Here is a 22,458-nt window from a genome sequence, read left to right on the forward strand (position 1 = left end):
TCTTTTTTTGTGTGTGTGTTATAAGGTAATGCCTTTCCTAACCTGACTGCTATAACAGCTGAAATTATTTATGTATCATCCTGGTTATCAGCTACAGTAATATGATTATTGACACGTGATTTTATTGAAGAGTTACAAACTGATCACTATTTTGTTGACAGATACTTTATATTAAGTCACATAGTTTTACCAAAATAATAATAAATAAAAATAATGTAAGAACACAGTTTTGTTTGGGGCTTATCATTACCATTTGAAGAGTTTTATATAAGCCTTATTTTATGTATTTGTGATTGTATTTGTATAAACACTGTCCCTAAAAAGCTGTATAACACACTCCTAAGATATGCATTTAACTAATCACACCACCAGATATGAGTTGCTGATTTCTGCATAGTGCTCCTAACACTAGCTCTTCTACTTATTGAGAACTTTCCAATATTTCAAGGTCTAGGTCTCTTGTTAACTTTCACTGTTTGGAGTATAAAAAGTGAAATGTGAATATATAGTATAGTATCTGCATTCTTTGTGAATACATGGTTATATTGACTTTCATATATTTTCTTTAGGTCAACACGAAAAAATAGGTTGTTTTAAAATAACAATATTTTTTTTATCCATCTGTGCAAACACTTCTTAAAACTGCCTCTCTTTGGGGGACCCATTTTTGTTTGTTCATTTGCTTTGATAATTCACAATTATATTTTAAGTATTACCCAAGTATCTCCTTATGCAGCAAGAAAGAAACTTGGTGATCAAGCCTGTTTTATATTTTTCATCAAACCCTACAACACCTGGCACTATGTTTAACATACTGGCAAGTGCTTCACACAGAGAAAATGAAATCAAGAGGTAAAATACATTTTGGTTTATTTGGCTTTGCTTATCAGCTCTTCCATGGTTGCTTGGAGGACTTTTTGATTTTCATAGGAAATGATATGTTTGAACGTGAAGGACAAAGTGAGTTTTACTTGGAGAGTGAGAGAAACAATCAGCCCTGAAGCCCCAGAATGATGCTTGATTTGGAAGCTGCGCTGCTTCATGGAGATGAAATGAGGTGGCCTGGACGTCATCTCTCTGGACATGATTATGTCCTTTGATGCCTGCAACTCTAGTGTGATCATGTGCTCTTTCAAACTAGAACCTGCCTCACTGACAGCATTTTACAAAATAAAAAGAATTCAAAGTAGATGAAACCAATAGGAACCAGTAAAGTGATGTCAGGGGTTGGGTCAAAATACTAACACCAGCACACAATGATTCTTCCTCTCTAAGGAAAATATTCAGATTCACACATATCATACATCTCTCCATAACTAAAGAAGGAAGATAAGAAGAGAACAGCTTTCATAGTCTTTTTTTTTTTTTTTCTCATCTGAGTGTATAGGTACAGTCTAATTTGCCCAAAAGGTATTTCTTTGTGAGTGCAACTCATCTCTTTGTTTCTTTTCTTAAATTACTTTCTCCATATTTATCTATCTGTGTAACAGAGGCCTAAAAAACAACACTCACCACAAACCAACTAAACAAAATAAAAACTACAATTAAACTTGCATCAGATACTCAAATTCAAAACTATGTGGTTAAGGCCACTCTGCTCAAAGGAAACCAAAGGTAGTGAATCATTTAAAACACTTAAGAATGATTTCACTTTATGTTAAGCACTTGCTTTTATAGTAAAGATGTTCTATGATGATACTGCTAACAGCAGAAAAAGAATTTTCTGAGCAGAGTAAATACATGCAAATGAAAATAAATGAACGAAATAAAAATAAATGAACGAAATAAAAATAAATCTTCTTTAAGTCCCAAATAGACTACCACTCACAAAAATGGTTTCTTAGAGAAAGAATCTCAATTACACTGAATGAGTGAAAATACACCAACATAGGTATTTTTAGACCTACTGGCTTTTGATCATCAGGAATTACTGTCCACTTCCCAAAGAGTGTGTAACACCTGTCAGTAGAAGCATCCTGCTGCTTAACTGGTAAATTTCAGAATGATAAGTGTAGTGCTAGCTGGGCTCTTACTTAAAGCTAGTTTTACTGTCTGCTAAGCGATATGATCTTCTAAACTTCTTCACTCAACTTATTTAAGCCTCAGTGTCATTGGTAACATGGGGGAAATAATACCATCTACCTCCGTTTTGCTGAAGGATAAAAGAGAGAATCCATGTAAGCCTTAGCACAGCAGTTGGCACATCGTGACTATACGATAAATGGTAGCTGACATGATTACTCCTTTTGAATAGACGAGCAAACCACACAACAAAGAGCAGCTATTTCACTGGTTTCCAAGGCCAAAAGAAATGCAATAAATGAAGAGACTGTAATGATTCTTCCTCCCTTGCAAAGCTGGAGGTACATTATCTAATGTGGCCATATTTCTTGCCACCTGCAAAGCTGACCTTAGACTTCCAGTCACTATAAAGAGAACGAAACCAAAAAAAGTAAGTAGCTAGAGCCCTATTTAATCAGTTAATTCATCCTTCCTGCTGTCAAGCAGAACCACCTATTCATGTCCCATAAAGTTAACTCCAGTACTGTTGTGTCAAAGATTGTTAGTGTTCTATCCCTAGATTCCTTCTTTGCTTCCTCCTTTGTAAGAGAATTCTGATTCTTAACTGGGAACACTGTGCCCCTTGTCCCTTCCTCTCCCAACCACTGAAGAAAAGAATACATTTCCCAGTTTCCATTAAAACTAGATATGACCAGGGGACTAATTCTGACTTGTGAGAAGTATTGTGTGGGATTTCAGGAAGGCTTCAATTCAAAGGGAGCTGATTCAGCCAGGAAGCATTGCTCCTTCTACATTTTGTCCTTCTGGCCTGTGTCACAGACGTGACTGTGGTGCTCCTGCAGCCATCCTGGACCTTCCTCATGAACTTGTGAAGAATACTTATATGGGTACAGCAAAAAGACAGGTGCCTGGATCCCAGATGACACTAGGTATAGCACAATGATTCCAAAATCCCTGCCTTTGAATTTATCTTACATGAGCAAGAAAGAAACTCCTTTCTTGTTTAAGAGTTATTTTGGGTTCTTTTGTTATCCACAGCCAAACACAATTCCTCACTGATAGAAAAATACTTATTCAAATGCTTAAAACATATTTTTTCTAATTTCTATATATATATTCTGAAATATCAGCTTCTACCCAAGTCACAACATCTCTGAAGATATGAGACTTGAGTATGGGTTCAAAATGTAAATAAAAGCCATTCTAAGATATTGCCAACTCCTGACAAGGGGCTATATCTCATGTTTCGTTTTCTTAACAGCTGGCACAACACTTGGTAAATGGTCAGTAATGGAGGCCAAATGAAAGAATAAAAAGTGGGAAAAAAAATCCCTAATAGTGTCTCTGTGTACCTATAATTGCATATTTGTAATTCTGGATCTTCTCAGTGATGCAGTCAATGTCTAGTGGTGAATGGGGCATTTACCAAGCATGCTGGTTCCTTCAAGTTACTTGGACACCAAGAAAGGTGACCTAAAAGTCTCTAAGAGTTAATGCTTCACCCAGTTAATTGCACTCAACCCAGAATAGCTGAGCCTTCATGGCTGGCCTCTTATCTGTGAGACTCCAGCTTGGTGACGATGAGGGCAGTGAGTGCTCTAGCTTGTCACGGTTATTTTGCTTTGTGATTCTGTTTTTTGAGGTGCTTATGACTGCATCTATCTTACTTCAGCACCTCTCTGAGATGGTAAATTGTTCCTCTGTGACTCTTCCTTATAGGGTAATGGAGCAATTAAGCTTCTTTTTTAGTGCTACAATTTCTGTTGCTCCGATTTCTCTCTGACAGAATAATTACCATGTGTGTCCCTCTTGGAGTCTCAAAGATTCATATTTATTTGAGTTTCATTTATGTGTAAATTTCTTAGCTTTTTCTACTGTATGTTCAATTTGTTGCCTTTATTTTTTAATACTTTAATCCTCAAAGATCTTGTAGACCCTAACTTTCAGAATTATATGGCCATTCCCCTCTTTTCTTTCCTGGTTAGATTTCAAAGCTCTGTTTACCTTTTTTTTTTTTTTTTTAATTCTCTCAGAGGGGTATTTTTCTTCTGTTTTGTTATTAATATATAAATATATAGTTAATATAACAGTAATATATATAAATTTATTTTAGACCTGCAGTTTAAAATCTATAGATTCTTGTGTCTTTCCACATCTTCCTTGATAACTCAATTCAAATTGAGTTTATCAGGACAAAATAGACAAGTGCTGAAAGCTCAGTGCAAGAATCCAATCAAACAGCAATGAAGCATTATCAGTGTTATCACCAGGCCTGAGGAGCGGTTTAGAGTACTGCAACGGACTTGTTTGAAAACCTTGAATTAGCTGAGGTAGGCATAAGACCGATGGAAAAATTTCTTATTGAATTTCAGATCAGTTTATGTAATTATTACAGTTACAGAGGAAAAATACATGTCAACACCATAGTCATGCACACATCAGTCTCAATACTTGGCTAAATCAGTAAACAAATACATTATATAAGACATGATTTTAGCTGCTAGGTATATAAAGAAGAAAGCAGAGAGGAAAAAAAACAAGAAAAAAAAAAAACAGGAAACATAATTCCTCCTTTCAAGTTACAAATTTCCATTTGGAAAGACAAGCCACAAAAACTGGGCAGTTAAGTAACATTAACATTAACTTGTAAATAATAAGTCATTCCAGTCACCAAGACCTGACAAGAGCCCATCCCTTCACTTCAGGTCTCAATTTAGACCCAAAGGTTTGCTCTTCTGCCATCTCTACTTTGCTGCCAGAGTGGCCTCTGTAAAACACATATCTGATAATAATATTCTTAATAGCTTCACATAATTTTTTTTTAAATGAGAGAGTCCAAAATCTTATTACCTTTATACATGACTTTTTTTTTTCCCACAGAAGATGTCTTAAATGAATTTTTTTTCTTTTTAAATCTTTATTGGAGTATAATTGCCTTACAATGGTGTGTTAGTTTCTGCTTTATAACAAAGTGAATCAGCTCTACATATACATACATCCCCATATCTCCTCCCTCTTGTGTCTCCCTCCCACCCTCCCTATCCCACCCCTCTAGGTGGTCACAAAGCACCGAGCTGATTTCCCTGTGCTATGTGACTGCTTCCCACTAGCTATCAGTTTTACATTTGGTAGTGTATATATGTCCATGCCACTCTCTCATTTTGCCCCAGCTTACCCTTCCCCCTCCCCGTATCCTCAAGTCCATTCTCTAGTAGGTCTGCTTCTTTATTCCCGTCCTGCCCCTAGATTCTTCATGACCATTTTTTTTTTTTTTTAGATTCCATATATATGTGTTAGCATACAGTATTTGTTTTTCTCTTTCTGACTTACTTCACTCTGTATGACAGACTCTAGGTCCATCCACCTCACTACAAATAACTCAATTTCGTTTCTTTTTATGGCTGAGTAATATTCCATTGTATATATGTGCCACATCTTCTTTATCCATTCATCTGTCGATGGACAATTAGGTTGCTTCCGTGTCCTGGCTATTGTAAATAGAGCTGTAATGAACATTGTGGTACATGACTCTTTTTGAATTATGGTTTTCTTAGGGTATATGCCCAGTAGTGGGATTGCTGGGTCATATGGTAGTTCTATTTTTAGTTTTTTAAGGAACCTCCATACTTTTCTCCATAGTGGCTGTATCAATTTACACTCCCACCAACAGTGCAAGAGGGTTCCCTTTTCTCCACACCCTCTCCAGCATTTATTGTTTGTAGATTTTTTTACACATGACTTCTTATAACTTAAATTCCCAACAGTCTCTTCAGGTTTTATTTCTTGCCATTTCCTACTTCTGTTTAGAGATCACCATATGTCTCCTGAATGGAATTATAGGCAGCATCTCATTTCTGAAAATTTGTCTGAAATTCAGCATCTGAAAGTAGGAGAGGTATCTGCTACAGAAGAACTACCATAGAGCCTTCCCTGGGAAGTGTCTCCTTTCCAGGCCTCTGCCTCTCTGCCACAGGGCTGGGAAAGATGGTTGGAAAGCCCCTGCTCTTTGAACTTCTGAACTAGCCTGTGACAGACACCTGGAGCAGGTGTTGTCAAGGCTGCTGGGGGTGGGGAGTGGGGGGTCTCTATCCTCACTATCCTCCACAGCCTCAGCAGCAGAGACCACCATGGGGGCGAGGCCTTGGCTGTTCTCCTCTACAAACCCAGGTGACCCTGGTAAAGCTCGCCACATGCCTAACTGTCTAATAGAGGCAGGGGATGGGAGGGTGATTGGGCCAGGCCCTGGGAACTGATGCTCACTGGTGACGCTGACCCTGACTGGCAAGTGAGCCCCTCTGCTTGGAAAAGAAAGGGAAAGGGACAGGAGACAGTTGTAGATCCTCTGAGCTGGGCTGATGCAGCTCTGCTAAGCTCAGCATAAGCACTTTTGAGAACCTTCAGGACCCCTTACATGGCTTAGCCTTTTCTCTTACTCTCAGTGCTCCCATACCAGAAATTAAAATTACTGTTCCACAGAACATCTCCAAAAAATTAGGCATATAAGGCACATAGTTCAATGAAATGGAAAATATGAATTTTGTGAAATCGAGTATCTGAAACTAGAGAATATCCTGTACTTGTAATTTCTAGAAAATATTAAGCTTTCTCCTGTTTCTGTACACACGCTATTTCCTCTGTCTGGGATGCTGTCTTCCTCTGCTTATTCCATCTAACTCCAACCAGTTCCTCACTGCCCAGCTTTGGGAAGCCTTCTATAATAAGGAGTAATTGCTTTAAAACATAATTAGATGAATGGCTCTTTAAAATACTGAGTTCCTCTACTGCAGTGATATATTTTTCAACAATCTAGGGATTAAGTAAAATAAGGTGGCCTATAGACATTAGTAGAATAGATATTAAAAAAGTACAACACTCTAACTCCTCTTGTAATTCTTCTGTAGTTGAACTGAAAATGGCACTCTCAGTTTGCATAAGAATGTAAGACCACTTTGGTACACACATTTGCAAGATGAAAAGCAGTAATATTAAATTTAGCCTGTTTAGATTTCTGAAGTTTATTTTTATAATTTATAGCAAGCCATCACACACATACATTATACACTTATATAATATGAAAGATGAAAATAAAGTTAACAAATAGTTATAACTGTGTAAACATTAGTATGTGTTAACTGCCAAGAATTTATACGTTCATTTACTAGTGGTTTTTCTATAATACAACACACAATTGTATAGCATATATGAGTAAGGATAATATACTTTCTTGCTGAATTTGATTACACAGGCCAAGATTTGAGGGATTTATTGTTTTGAGGGATAAACTACTATCTTAAATTTCAAATATTTATTATTTCACACTAAAATTCTGTGAAGATATCTAACTGACATAGTCACAAATCAATTTCACAATGATAAAAATTAAAAATCAGGAAGAACTAAATATTTAGGTCCCACAAAGTTAAACATTTATATAAATACTAATCAATTTAAATAAAATAAAGATTTCCTTTGCTTTCAAAATGAATGAACTAGAAAATGCTAATAAGTACTCTCAATGAAATAATTTTTATTCCTGATTTGATAAGACTAATCAGCATGCATTTATCATAAAAATCAAAATCAAACAAAAGAAAGGGGAATAAGAAGCTTAAAAAATTAAATTCTGACTCTCATCTGGGCTACTGGCAATGACTTTATGATTCATTGATAATTATAAAAATGAGCAGTACATTTAACCTCTGTGAAGGGTGGAAACTTTATTATCTACCAGCAAGTTGGTTGTAATGTACAACATCATTTCAAAAAATTTTGTTCTATGATGAAATTAGCATAGAATTTACATAATGATCAATGTTAATTGCCAAGGAGTAACAGGTTTCCACAAAAACTGGTAACTATGCAATTTAGATGCACATGGAAAAAAATGCCAGTTACTCTAGATGTATCAAGTGAAAAGCAGGGGAATAAAGGACTGATTTGTATTATCAGCTACTTAATAATATGGCATGCTCAAGATATGCTGAGCTTTGAGTATCAATCACTATAAATTAAGTACCCCTACACAGTTTAAAATAAATTTTCTAAGTTTACCTTCCAAAAATGATAGAATCATCTATTTCACTGTCAAGAACACTGTCACAGGACTGGATAATGTATTCCTTTTTTAAATATAGGACAAAATAGGGATGATATTCTAGAGTGGATTGACTTGAAATGTGAACAAAATTCCAGGTTGATTTTATTTACTCATTGTAATGATCAGAGCTCTAGAATGAGAATAAAAGTCCTTGAGTTTAGGAGATACACGTTTTCCCCTTTACCTCTTTGTGTTACTTCAGATCTAAATGGATAAGTTGCAGAAGAGTTTTTCTCAAAAGTCTTTTGAGTTCAAGAGGGAGTAAAAATGATATTTCAAATAAAAGTATAAGTGACAGCAAATACTGTTCTTATTATGGGACTGCTGTACTTAACTGGAAAGCAAGGGAAAGGCTCTCCTGATTTATATCTTTGAAATTGTGTTCTAAGAAGTAAGCTACAGTGAGATTTCAGAGTCCCAGACTCATGTTACATAAGTACTATCCTAACCACATGTAAAGCATCTGTTCTTGTATGTCATTCATCCAATCACCCAGCCCTGTTACGCCCCTCCAAAATATCTCTTGAGTCTTCACTGCCACTGTCAAGGCTGCATTATTTTCTTACCTAGGCTACTGATTTCTTTTATCTGATCTCCTTTCACTGCCCTTTGTCCTGCTCTAATCAACTCTCCTAAGCAGCCAGAGTGATCTTTTAGAAACACAAATCTGATTAAATCATTCTTATCTTATCATTCTTTAAAGGCTTCTCAGTATTCTGATGCTGTCTAAAATTCTCATGGTTTATGAGGGTCCCAGTGTGGTCTGTCACTGGCCTGCCATCCAGTCTATCTTTGTGCTGTTCTCTTGCTCATGCTTAGGGCCTGTACACATGATGTCCACTCTTCCTGGAATGCTCTTCCCCCACTCTTTGCAAACCTAAAATAAAAAGCTTTCTTTTTTGTCTTTAAGGCTTCCCAAAAAGCACTTCTTGACTGTGGAAAATAAGGTTTGAGTAGGGGATCTTGCCACTGTGGGGGCCTGGCAGGTCCTCGGTCAAAAGCCCAGGCATCAAGATAAAAAGGTCATGAGGAACTCAATGAATATGTCCCATAAGTGGTCAACTTCCACCATCCTCCTATCCAGATGTCAAATTCGGTACTAGGTATTTAAGTGCTAGCAAAAGACATGTACAATTATTTGGAGATAAAGGTACATGATAAGGTTATGTGGGCTTTATGTTTCAAATCTCATTTTCCCTTTCAACTAATTTAATTACATCTATCTTTATCTTAAGTCTGTGGATATTATTCAACAGATATAGCATATTTTCTTCCGTAGTTTTATTAATATTAACCTCAAGGCCTATTAGCTTGTACCATCAGGCCAAAAAAAATTAAAATATGTTATTTTTAAAGGAAATCAGTAAGTTTTAGAAAACAAAATTCAACAAAAGTAAAAGTCTCATTCACAGTATAACACTATATTCATTGTCAAGTTGCTAAGAATTATTAGAAACAAACACATTATCAGTCAGCAGGATGCCAAATACTGAAAAAAAGGGGGGGGGTAATAGGGTTTCTGCACATTTCTAAGGTCAGATAAGAGTTTTATGATTGAAACTAACAGTCTCATAGTGCTAATGCCAATGACATGTGCTCAATCACACAAGGTTGGCAAAAGGAGAATAAAAGTGTAGTGAATGCAAAATTATTTTTTATTGTAAATGAACTTTGACGAGACTAACTATAATTAGTTAGGCATATACAGTTTCTCAAAACTAGTGTCACCACCATAGGGAGGTCTATAGATGAAGGAACGGTTTGTCAACCTGGATATTTGGAAACTTCATTTAGAGAGGGAAATATGAAAACATTACTCTATAGAAAAAGAGCCACATTGATTATTTTTGTACTCTTGGTTTAATAATGTTCAAGAAGAAAAAAAGGAAAGAAAGAAAGCTGGCAGTTACGCAGTTAAAAAATACTGAAGCGGGCTTCCCTGGTGGTGCAGTGGTTAAGAATCCACCTGCCAATGCAGGGGCCACGGGTTTGAGCCCTGGTCCAGGAAGAACCCACATGCCACGGAGCAACTAAGCCCGTGCATCACGACTACTGAGCCTGTGCTCTAGAGCCCGCAAGCCACAACTCCTGAAGCCCGTGTGCCTAGAGCCCATGCTCGGCAACAAGAGAAGCCACTGCAATGAGAAGCCCGCACATCGCAACGAAGAGTAGCCCGCGCTCGCTGCAAGTAGAGAATGCCCGTGCACAGCAACGAAGACCCAACACAGCCGAAAATAAATAAATAAAATAAATAAATTAAAAAAAAATACTGACGCGTATGGCAGTGGTTCTTAATTAAACATGTACTGGAATCACCTATTCTCCACTGTCCTGGTGAGGCAGATCTGTGGGAGTGAGGGACGGGCAGCTTTAAGTACCTCCTCAGATGGTTCTAGGTAAGACTCTCAAATGAAAAATATTAATAGCAAAAAGAGCAGTGAATTAGAGGCAGAGTCCCTTTAGTCAATTTCTCTTTCAATTACCCCAACTCATTTCCATGATATATTCTACCTGGTTGCTCATAGTTAATCAATGACTTATTTTTAATTCCTGTTGATTTTTCTCTCTTAGATATATCTAGAATCTGTCTACCTATTTATCTTGAGTATCACCTTCATAGTCCAGGCAGTTATCAATCTCTCTCATAGACAATTCTAATAATCAGTCCGCCTATATCAACATGTGCTCTCTGTGCCCCAGAGAGAAAGTTTAGAATAGAAAATCTGGTCAAGTCACGACTTAAAACTGCTTAAAATTAAAACACTACTTAATACTGCTTAAAACTCCTCTTCTTCAAAAGATGGGAAATATTTCTACCCATCATCACAATCTCATCTCTTATAATAGGTTTATGGATGATAACAATGGCTATAATATTTATTGAGTGCTTATTATGTGCTGAGCACTGTTTTAGGTGCTTTCCATATATTAATTCATCCTTACTATAATCCTATGAATAGGTGTTCCAAAATATTTTTTAAATGCATGCATGCATGAATGAATGAATTAGTGGCAATGTGATGAAAGCCCTAGGACAAGAGTACCTTGCAATTCTACAGCTGTATACTTTAAGACATATGTTTACTTTGAAGGGTTTGAATATAATGAGATCATACTTACAAATAATAAAAAGTCAAAAGATTCGAGGGAAGTGTTACATAGGAAATGTTTAAATCCTCAAAGCTTGGATAGCTCTCATAAGAAAGTATGTTTATTAGTAATTTGAGAGCATGGAGCTTAAGGCCGTATTAGGAGTATGCATGTGTATTCTTATACGGATATATGATTCAGATGATACCCCCACTAGAGTTATTTCTCCTAGCCTTAGTTGGTACCCTGTGACTGTACACAGTTTTAGCTGCAAGAAAGTGGATCTGAAAGATGTTCTTTAATCCATTTGGTTCACAAAATCTAACCAGGACTTGGAACAAAATATCATCAATTAAAAAATTAAAAATTCTAAAAAGGGTAAGTTCTTATTAGAAATTATTTAGGGTAGTCAATGTCTTGGGTCCAAAGTCATTAGTGAGCCCCAACCTACAATACTTTTGGTTCTAACCTACCTGGTGATGCCACACAATCAATATTTATTGAATTAAAATAAAGAACAACCATTTTCCCTGAACCATTCACTTTCTTAAATCTTCTACTCTAGTCAGAATGCATTACATACTAGTCACTGTAGAATATAGATTTCTACAAGTGGAGGTGCTGAATCGAGGGGTCTATGTATTTAAGTTTTATTAGGTGAAAGTATATTAATTTCCAAAATGGAGAAAAATTTACACTCCCACCAATAGTATACAATGTTCTTAAGATACGGGGAGGGGGAAGGGTAAGCTGGGACAAAGTGAGAGAGTGGCATGGACATATATACACTACCAAATGTAAAATAGATAGCTAGTGGGAAGCAGCCGCATAGCACAGGGAGATCAGCTCGGTGTTTTGTGACCACCTAGAGGGGTGGGATAGGGAGGGTGGAGGTGAGGGAGACGCAAGAGGGAGGAGATATGGGGATATATGTATATGTATAGCTGATTCACTTTGTTATAAAGCAGAAACTAACACACCATTGTAAAGCAATTATACTCCAATAAAGATGTTAAACAAAAAAAAAGATTGGGCTTCCCGGTGGCGCAGCGGTTAAGAATCCACCTGCCAATGCAGGGGACACGGGTTCGAGCCCTGGTCCGGGAAGATCCCACATGCTGCAGAGCAACTAAGCCCGGGCGCTACAACTACTGAGCCTGCGCTCTAGGGCCCGCAAGCCACAGCTACTGAGCCCATGCACAACTACTGAAGCCTGCGCACCTAGAGCCCGTGCTCCACAACAAGAGAAGCCACCGCAATGAGAAGCCCGTCGACACAACTAGAGAAAGCCCACGCACAGCAATGAAGACCCAATGCAGCCAAAAATAAATAAATAAAATAAATAAAATTAAAAAAAAGATAGATACTAAACCATCTCTCCCTTTAAATCTGTTTTCTTTTTTCAATTTTCCTATATGGATCATTCCAAGAGGAAAACATACCACCTATACTTACAGCATGAACATTACTCATCCTAAGGTCAGGCAAACATAACTGTTTCATGTTTATCTCCTTTTTAATTTTTATTTTTCTTCCAGTCTTATTGAGATATAACTGACATAAAGCATTGTATAGTTTAAGGTTTACAGTATAATGATTTGACTTATATACATCATGAAATGAGTATCAGAGTAAGTTTAGTGAACATCCATCATCTCGTATAGATACAAAATTAAAGAAATAAAATAAATCTTTTTCTTGTGATGAGAACTCAGGATTTACTCTCTTAACAACTTTCATATATGTTGTATATTGTATGTTTCATGTTTATTGTAAAGAGATGAGAAATGTGTATAGGTAGTTTTAACAACAACAAAATCAGTAAGGGAACTGTAGATATATTTTATAAAATCACTCAGACTATAAATACATGTTATCAAATTCTCACAAAGCCTAATATGTTACTCTGAAAGAAAGCACAAAAGAAATAAGTGTTTTGCATACTCAGTGACTCCCAGAGGACATCTAAAATTTGGTTCTGTTTTCAAAAATTGCTGCCCATTTTTGTGATAAGAATAAAATTAGGTTGTACCACTTCTCTCACTCCACTACAACTTTATATTATATTGGTAGGTGATAGTATCTTATTGTCACTTACCTATATTGGTAGGTAGATGATAATAACTTAGATGGATCAGGAGGATTAATAGATTGATGACCATAAATTGCTGTGCAGTGAACTATACTATGGCAATAAATATTTTTATTTAAATTTTAAAAGTCGACGTCAGGAAAATTATTTCATTATGTAAATCATTAAAAAGTTAGTTATTCCTTTCCTATATCAGAACTTCATAAAAATTTTTTTCATATTCTCTGGCTGACTTTCTGCCTTTAGTTGACCTGACAGTGTATCAATCTTATTCTGAATCTAAATTGCTGAATCTAAATCATACATCAGATCTAGAGGGTATTCTAAGTTGTTCAAACAATAGTAATTTTTTAATAATTTGTTAGAGGTAACTGTGTTAAAAAACATTTAACTTAAAATATCTGGCAAGAAAAACAAAATTAGAGCATGCAGAATTCTAGCAATGGTCTGTCATCTTTTTAGCAGTTGAGGTGAGATGTCCAAAGAAAGTAAAGATCACTACATCCAGAAATAGTCTACACTAAGGGTAACTTCTTTTAAGACACCTTTCAATCTCCTTTAGAACATAAAGACTGTTAAAAAAAAAAAAACAGTAAAGCGATAAACATATAAACTATTCATTTCCAAAGGCAAGTGGATATCACAAATTGCAACCAGAAAGACATAATAATATATGTCTTCCTCATTGTTGTAATGAGAAGGCACCATAAATTCTGTTCAATGAGAAGCTCCTAGTGATTCCAAGTGGAATTTAGTATATCAGTGTAATGTTTTAATTTCACATAGGAGTATCTGACTTAATAAATCATTTACCCATTGATTTGAGACTTAGGTCTGGTTAGTTGTAGCTGAAGGAATATCATTTTTTGTTTTTAAAGCTATTCTATCCATATATTTTAAAGGGGTCATTAGCCTTTCCAGCCACTAAACTGAAGTAAAAAACTTTGAAACTCTCCTGACAAATTTATTAATTGATCTGTTCAATCATTCAATCTTTAATTAATTCACTTGCTCATTCTTCAGTCCATCTGTCAGCCCATGTATGCATCCATCCATTTCTCCATCTATCAATCTATCACGTAGGGTGTAAACTGTTAAACTTAATGGGCTCTTAAACCTGCAGCTGACCATTAAAACACTCTCTTCTACCAACTCTTTCCACTTTTTATTGCTCTGCAAGAAACCTAGTAGTCAGAGGAAACATTATTTTCTGCTTAAATGAATGAGGTGATACCTGTGGAACACAGCGAAGATTAATTGCTAGAATATCCAGATGATAAACAACTGTATCAGACCTGTACATCATGGAAAAGTTTAATTACTGATGAAAGTTCTTTATTTCATCTAGAATGTAGACGTCACCGAGTCATATACGATATAAAATAGTTTCACAGTATTCCTGCTTAGATTCTGTATCAATATATATACTTTCAACTTCCAGAGAAACATCACCAAAATTGTGTCTAATAACTCACTTTTCCTTAAGCATGCATTTACACATGCTGTTCTTTGTATATGCTCTTCCTCCTCCTGGTGGTCCCTCCCTAACACCTTTCCCATTTTCTTCCTTTCCACCATTAAGTCTGGATACTTAGCAAGCTCCTACTCACCTTTCCTATTTTAGGAAAGTTATAAGCAAAACAAAAAAGTTACCACAGTTAGGTTAAGGAAGGGGACCATTATAAAATCTCACCTGTATCTTGTGCAAGAAGTGTTCTGATCTAAAGGAGCTATTGGATTAAAAGTGATGGGTGGAGAAACCTGGGCTGATAGCAGAAATCCCAAAGCAAGAATAATGAGTGCTACGGTGGTACCTAAAAAAAAAAAAAAAAAAAAAAAAAAAAAGGAAAGAAAAAAAAAAGTTTTACATCAGAAAAGAATTGACAACATTCTTCCAAAGCGGACTGGGTTTGGCAAGACATATCTTAAAAAAATACCTTGATCTATCTTCATTGGATTAAAAAAAAAAATGATCCTTATACATATATATTGTCATAAAAACTCACTAGCATATTCACTGTGAGAAATGACAAGAGTAAAATTCAAATCAAATACATTTGCTAGCCAAGCAGTAGGTTGGTTAATAACTTTCTAAACAAACACCATCTTGCATTGCTGTCTCAAAATCAATTAATGTAACCAATATTATTGAGTGCCTAACATGTTAGAAGTATGAAAGGCAACAGATTTACACCAAGTGTTCCTTTCATTACCAAGAAAATTGTTCTAATGTCAATCAATCTGCGAAGACCCAAATAAGTAAACTAAAAAGTAACAAACTAAATATTTCAAAAGCAGTTGAAAGAGTATTTCTCATTAAAAAGGAGTGGCATTTGGTAAAGACTTAAAATGTCAGAAATGACATAACACATATATTCAGTTTTCTTTCCTGTTGGCACTTGGAAGTGGAATATTTGTCTTTTGATTTTAAGGTGCAGAATGTGATTATATGTATCACTTAAAAAGCTCATTTTTGAGTCCCTGATAGAAATACTGATAGTAAATAAGAAAGTTTTCAAATTTCTGACTATTGTTCCAGCCATTGTGAAGATTAAAAAAAGGGTCATGGGAAGAAAGGAGAAAGAAAATATGGCTGCATTTGTTTTTACAATTTATTAGAACGAGGCAACATGTTTAAAATATGGAATTCAGGGAGGTCATTTATGTAGCAGTAAAGTTTCTATTAGATAAATGGGAAAGTAATTTAAGAATGACCAAAAATATTTTTTAAATGGACAAAAGAACAACTTTGGGAGGCACTGTGAAAGTGCAATTGGATTACATAATAGGTTTTTGTGTTTAAGATAGAGGGGATGTGTCAAGTTAAGCACTGTGGTTAAGTCCTAGCTCTGCTGTTTCTTGACTCAGTGATCTTGGGCAAAACACAAGACCTTTCCAAAATTCTATTCTTTCTGCTGAAACTGGGGTTTAGTGAGAATACTCACCTTGCAGAATTGCAGTGAATTTTAAATATCACAATACATTTGAAAGATTTTTATAATGCTAAAAAATGTTAATTATTGTACTATAATTATCATTAGAAACAGCAGCAGCAGCATATTTTTAAAACTCTAGAAAAAAATTGAAAAAGGGGGAGGAGGCTTGAAGAAAAGATCAGAAGCCATTTTACCACACCAGGATGAAGAGGCATGAATCTAAAATCACAGTTCATTTTCCCCTTGTTGGCTTAAAATTCAAACCAGAACTAGGAATAGTTTGAGGTATTATTTTCTCAAAAATCTACCAAGCCATGAATTGGGAAACAAAACAGAAGTCTGTCTCTTAGAAAGAGAAAAGATATATTAGGCCTGTAAATAAAAATTATCCCTCTCTCCTCAAACAAAGCAAAATAAACCATGAGTTTTACTGTTACTTTGTCTATGAAAGAAGCTGGGTCCCTAAGTATTTTCCCAAATTACCTCCATAGAATATTGTCATGGGACAGGTAAGATTTGTTTCAACCTGGAAAAGTTGATACTTTTGGATGTGATGGAAAGATGATACTCTTCTTTCATAACACTACTTAAATAACTTGTCTGTGATAAACTGTAAACTCTTAGATAGTATACCTAACACATACTAATATATGTTCAAGTCTAGTGCCTGGCATAGAGCAGATCCCATAGAACCACAGATTTTTGCAATACTGGCTATTTTTGAAGAAAACAACAAAACATGTTAAGACTATTCAGTTGAGGTCATGGGGTTAGTATGGGACAAATATCCTAGATGAGAGTTCTGCAGTATTGATATTATATCTCGTGGATCCATCTCTAAAAAAGTCCAACCAACTTGCAAAATTTGGGGGAAAACCCATTTTGGATACAAAAAATCCCTAAATAGGTGAAGGTTTATCCTTCTTAAACACAAATTTATTTTTATTTTGACCCATTGGGGATGGAAATCTTTTAAAAGTCAGTATCATTCCTTTACTTTATTACATATAGTAGTGTTTCTCAATCCTGGCTTCCTTTGGAAAGCAAATCTTTAGAATGTACCTCAACCTCTGAATCAGAGTCTCCAGAAAATGAGGATCCGATAACATGACTCCACAGGTGATTGTGATACCCAGACAGGGTAAAAATCCTTATGAGACGATAAACTCCTTAAGGGAAGGGAATGGTGTCTTATGTGACTTTATTTATGGAATAAATTTTTAAAACGATCACCTCACCCTTCATATACTCATATATCTTTAAGGCTTAAAACTACTTGAATTATCTATTTCCTTTAATTTAACAAATTACAGATGTCTTATCAGTCATTTGTTAGTATTTAAAGTTGTTATAGTTGTTGTCAATGATCCATTATTGCAACCTAGATTTGAGTCCAATACAGGAAGGCCTTGTATGAAAGGATCTTCTCCACTGTACTGGGTAGGTTGGGGACATTCTTTATATTTTAAGAGAAGAGTCCCTCTTAACCAAGTATACTGTCACATTTTGGAATTCTGATATCATTTTCCTAATTAAAATGTTCTCCATAGGAGGTGAAGTGTGTTGGATAAAAACATCTGATGAAATAAGTTACCTTAATTACCTGGTACAGGGTTTGGATTATTAGTAAATACTCAGAAAAAAATAATTTCCCTCCCTAAGACTCTAACAGAGCACACTTTTTGTGTGTAAGTATCACCTGCACATACTCCAGACCTCATCTTCAGAGATTCTAATTTAGTTGATCTGGGGTTGGGTCCCAAGAATTCACAATTTAAAATAAGTATCCCTGGCAACTCTGATGAAGACAGCCTGTGAGTAATGTTTTAGGAAATATTCCACTACCAAAATATCTGGCAGAAAATAACACAGTGTTTCTGGCTTTCTGATTTATAAGCAATAAAGCTACACAGATATAAGCCTTCCTCTATTAAAAGGATCAAGAGGTTGTCATTAAATTCGTAATATTTACAAGAAAGACCAGTTCTCTTAGGGAGCTTTGAAAATATTAAAAGTCAGAACACCACAAAATGTCCTACGTTTAAAATTATTCATGGACTATATATTTTACATTTCTTTGTATAAAGAGTTTCTTTGTCCCGGTTTAACTAAATACAGTTTATTTGTAGTAATTTTTAAAGAACAAGTTCCTATTGAAAAAGTTATTTTGATATTTTTTTTTACTATTTTTCACCCAATATAATAAAATAAATCATAATAAAAACACAAAATAGGGAATAAAACTGAATCAAAAGTTTAAAAATTCTATTAGGTGAAAAATAGTGAAAAAAACATATCAAATTAATTTCTTTAAAATTTTAAAAATAAATAAAATCTTAAAAAAATTTTTTGGTGCTAATTCTTTAAAAAGTACAACAAATAAACTGTATTTAGCTTGACCCAGACAAAGAAATTCTTTATACAAAGAAATACAAAATATACAGTCCACGAATAATTTAAAAGTAGGACATTTTGTGGCTTTTAATATTTTCAAAGCTTGCTAACAGAACTGGTCTTTCTTGTAAATATTACAAATTTAATGACAACCTCTTAATTCTGCAGGAAAGAAAAGTGCCTCCAGGTTGCTCATAAAGGCAGTCCCTGGAATCTCTTGGTCTTTCCCCCAAGTCTTAATACTTTCTTTTAATAGTCAGGGATGGGCTCTGGAAATCCTTGGGGCAGAGGACCTACGTGGCAGGGTGAAACATGACATCAGCAAGAGGAGTTCAGGAAAGTTCCTGGATTCTGATGCAAGTTGATTTTACATTATGGTTAAAACAACAAAGAATCACTCTTTGGCAGTAACACTACTGTGATAGCAAAATGCTTTGGGCATTTTACTGTCTGTGTCAGGCACTGTTTGAAATGTTATACATGTATAAATGTGTTTAGTCTTCATTACAACCCTATGAAGTGGAGACTATAATTAACCCCGATTTACAAATGAGAAAATAGAACCTTGCTCAATATCACACAATTCAAATCCAAACAGTCTGGCTTTATATCTATAATGCCTCAAAATCCTGGAATACAACAAACGAAGGGACAGAGGTTGCTAGTAAAAGCATTTTCCCCCATCTCAAAAATCAGCATTTTTCTCCAAATCTCAAAACCCAAATCCCAAATTCAAGACCTGAAATTCTATTTAAAAAATAGGCCTCTTGAGGTAGCAATATACTAAGGCCCTGTCAAACGTGTCCATTTAAAAAATTTTAAAGCAGCTATTACCTCTTCTTAGAGTTGACCTGAACCTCAGGCGTCGGCAAATCCAATTTTCAACCCACTGTAGGAATTTGTTTCTAGCACATCACTGCCTGATGGCCATCTACCCTTTTGTTGAGAGTTTACCGTCCTAATGAGGCAGCCCAATTCATTGTTGGATAGCTCTGATTATTAGGAATATTTTTCTTATATTAAGTAAAAAATCTATGTCCTCATAACAGCTACCATCTGTGAGAATAAGATATCTATTAGGTGTCTCTTTAGTCTTTTTTCTGGGCCTAAACACTTCTGGTTCCTTGAACAGGTTTATAAATATATGGTTTTTAACCCTCACTTGTCCCTCACCTTTCCTCACTTACCCTCCCGCTTCCCTATATACATTGGTTGTTGCGACTACCTTTGCCTTTTAATCAGACAGTCTTCCCCCTACCTTCCCCTCAGTGCTGATACTGCAGTTCAACTTACATTATTGAATTCAAGGCTTCCACTCAAGGCAAGAACAGAGGGCGGAAGCATTCCACTCTTCCTTCTGGAGTTAAGGGTCGGAGGGAGTATGTGCTCTTAATAACTGAGTATGAAACTCCAAATGTATTTTCTCATCAAAATCTGGGACAACTGCCTTGAGCAGTTCTATTAGATCAGTGTTTTAGGTATAATTTAGTTACAATAGAATTTAGTTAATGCAGGCCTGGAAACTTTACATTTTAATACAAAAATGTATTCTTACTCTAAATAAACTTATAAAGGAGTTATTAGAGGACAGCTAATTGATAAGTAGGAATCTGCTTGTATATTTGAAAAAGATTAGAAAATTATATGATGCAAACATGTGAAGACAACGACAGAGATGGGTCTCCTTTTGGCAAGTGAAACGGCCCTTGCATTACAGAGAAATAATAAATGAAACGGGTGGGATTTAAAGACAAAAGATACTTGAATGTGAGAAGGGTTTTTCTTATTTAGTTATCATAGGAAACATACTTAACCAACCAGAATTTACACTAGGATTTAGGCCTCGTTCAAACACAAAAAGAGTCTGTCCCTGCTTTGTGAAGAAATTATATGGTTCTAATGTTCCACTGGTGAAAGAACTTTGAAAAAAAATGCTCCAAATTTACTTCCACATTATCCCAAATTTAAAAAAACTATGTTAAAAAGTGAGTTTATGAATACCAAGTTTTCTTTTTCATTTTGTACCTTTGAGCAAAACTCAAAATAATAACAGCAAAATGCTACCCTCAGTAGGTTCAAATTGTTATCACAATTCTACTTTCTAGTTATATATCATAATAAGTTCTTATTAAAAAAATTTTTCAGAGGAACTCTATTATTTAGCTATGAAAACTATATCAGAAGTGGTATTGGTACTGTATTTTAAAAGGTTAACTTGCCATCATTAGAGAAAAGTTTATAACTGAATTCTTCGGCACCTACCTGCTAAACTACCAAACGTAAGCTTTCTGCGACCCACTTTCTCAACAAGCCAGACACCCACAAGTGTGAAAATGAAATTTGTGAAGGCTGTAACTGAAGCCAGCCATATTGCAAGTCTATCATCTTCAACACCAGACATCTGCAGAATGGTTGCACTGTAGTACCTGGGAGGCAAGAATAAAACAATTGTTGTTAGTTATTCAAAGAAACAGTTATTCATATAGAAAAATATCTACCCGACTAAAACAGACCAGGAATAACTATTAATAACACCAAGTTAAGATGGGAATTCATGCAAACTATTTAAAGGATCACAATATAGAGACTGTATTCAGATGAATTCATTTCTAACTTTGTATCAGTACGAAGAAATACTCAAGCAAGTGAATAGAGGGCTGAAGCCTTTAAAAGTTGAATGTACCCCACACCTAGGGACAGTTGACAGCTGGTAGTTTCACTAAAACTACCAAGGATAAAGCTCCAAATCCATGGAATGAATCAGAAGTCACCATACGCTGTAAATTTAGTACTTAAAAGAATAAAGAGAACTGCTACATATACTAAAGAAAATGTGATATAATGGCAAAAATCTGGTACAAGTAAAGAACTTCTTCAAAGACACAAGGAGTAAGAATATATCAGTTTATCTGGCATCTGGTAAGGAGATAAGAAACTTACATGATGTACACAAAGAATGCCTTTGTGGTTCCTAGAAAGGTATACTCTTTGGTAAGTCTCCAGCACAACGTGCCTAGTTAGGTTCTATAGACTCATTTTGTTCCAAATAAATACACTGGAAACTGGCTCTAAAAAATCATAATGCCAACTTGTTGACACACAATGGGAGATATGTCTGGTATGTTTAAAGTGACAGGTTTCTCACAGGACATTTTTTTCCGGGGGAAACATCAGGAGCTGTATCAGAAGATTACTTTAAAGTGGCCCTTAAAACAAAGGAAGCAAAATACTCCTGGCAAATCATCTATGAAATGTGACAAAATTATAATCCTGAAGATACATTCTGAACCATGGCTTTGCCTAGCTTTTAAGCCATTCCAAAACAACAAGTTAGCTTTACCAAAATCCAACAGTTGGCATCTGAGCAATGTATTCAGTCAAGCTGGATATTTCCATAGTTACAATCTACAGTTTCTGGACATTAGTCAACTTTTTCATAATATTTCAAAAATAAAATCTGTTTGAATACATTTAAGTCTCATTGATTCATCAATGGCTACTGTCTACTATTTTTTAAATTCTTATTTTACTTTTTAAAATTTTTATTGGAGTGTAGTTGATTTACAATGTTGTGTTAGTTTCTGTTGTGTTAGTTTAACAAGGTGAATCAGTTATACATATACATATATCCATTCTTTTTTAGATTCTTTTCCCATATAGGTCATTACAGAGTATTGAGTAGAGTTCCCTGTGCTATACAGTAGGTCCTTATTAGTTATCTATTTTACATACAGTAGTGTGTATATGTCAATCCCAATCTCCCAATTTATCCCTTCCCCCTCTTTCTCCACTGGTAACTATAGTTTGTTTTCTACATTTGTGACTCT

General features: G+C 35.3%; 1 protein-coding gene across 1 annotated transcript in view; it reads right to left on the reverse strand.

The window, feature by feature from the left end:
- SLC2A13 (solute carrier family 2 member 13) overlaps positions 1–22,458 on the reverse strand; it is a 446,857-nt gene that overhangs the window by 103,582 nt on the left and 320,817 nt on the right. Inside the window, exons 5-6 of the mRNA XM_059935646.1 lie at positions 20,894–21,057; positions 14,995–15,115 (exon numbers count right to left, since the gene is read on the reverse strand). Of these exons, the coding sequence (XP_059791629.1) occupies positions 14,995–15,115; positions 20,894–21,057 (285 nt within the window). The remainder of the gene's footprint in view (positions 1–14,994; positions 15,116–20,893; positions 21,058–22,458) is intronic.

Source organism: Balaenoptera ricei, chromosome 10, assembly GCF_028023285.1.
Source record: "Balaenoptera ricei isolate mBalRic1 chromosome 10, mBalRic1.hap2, whole genome shotgun sequence".
Lineage (NCBI taxonomy): Eukaryota > Metazoa > Chordata > Mammalia > Artiodactyla > Balaenopteridae > Balaenoptera > Balaenoptera ricei.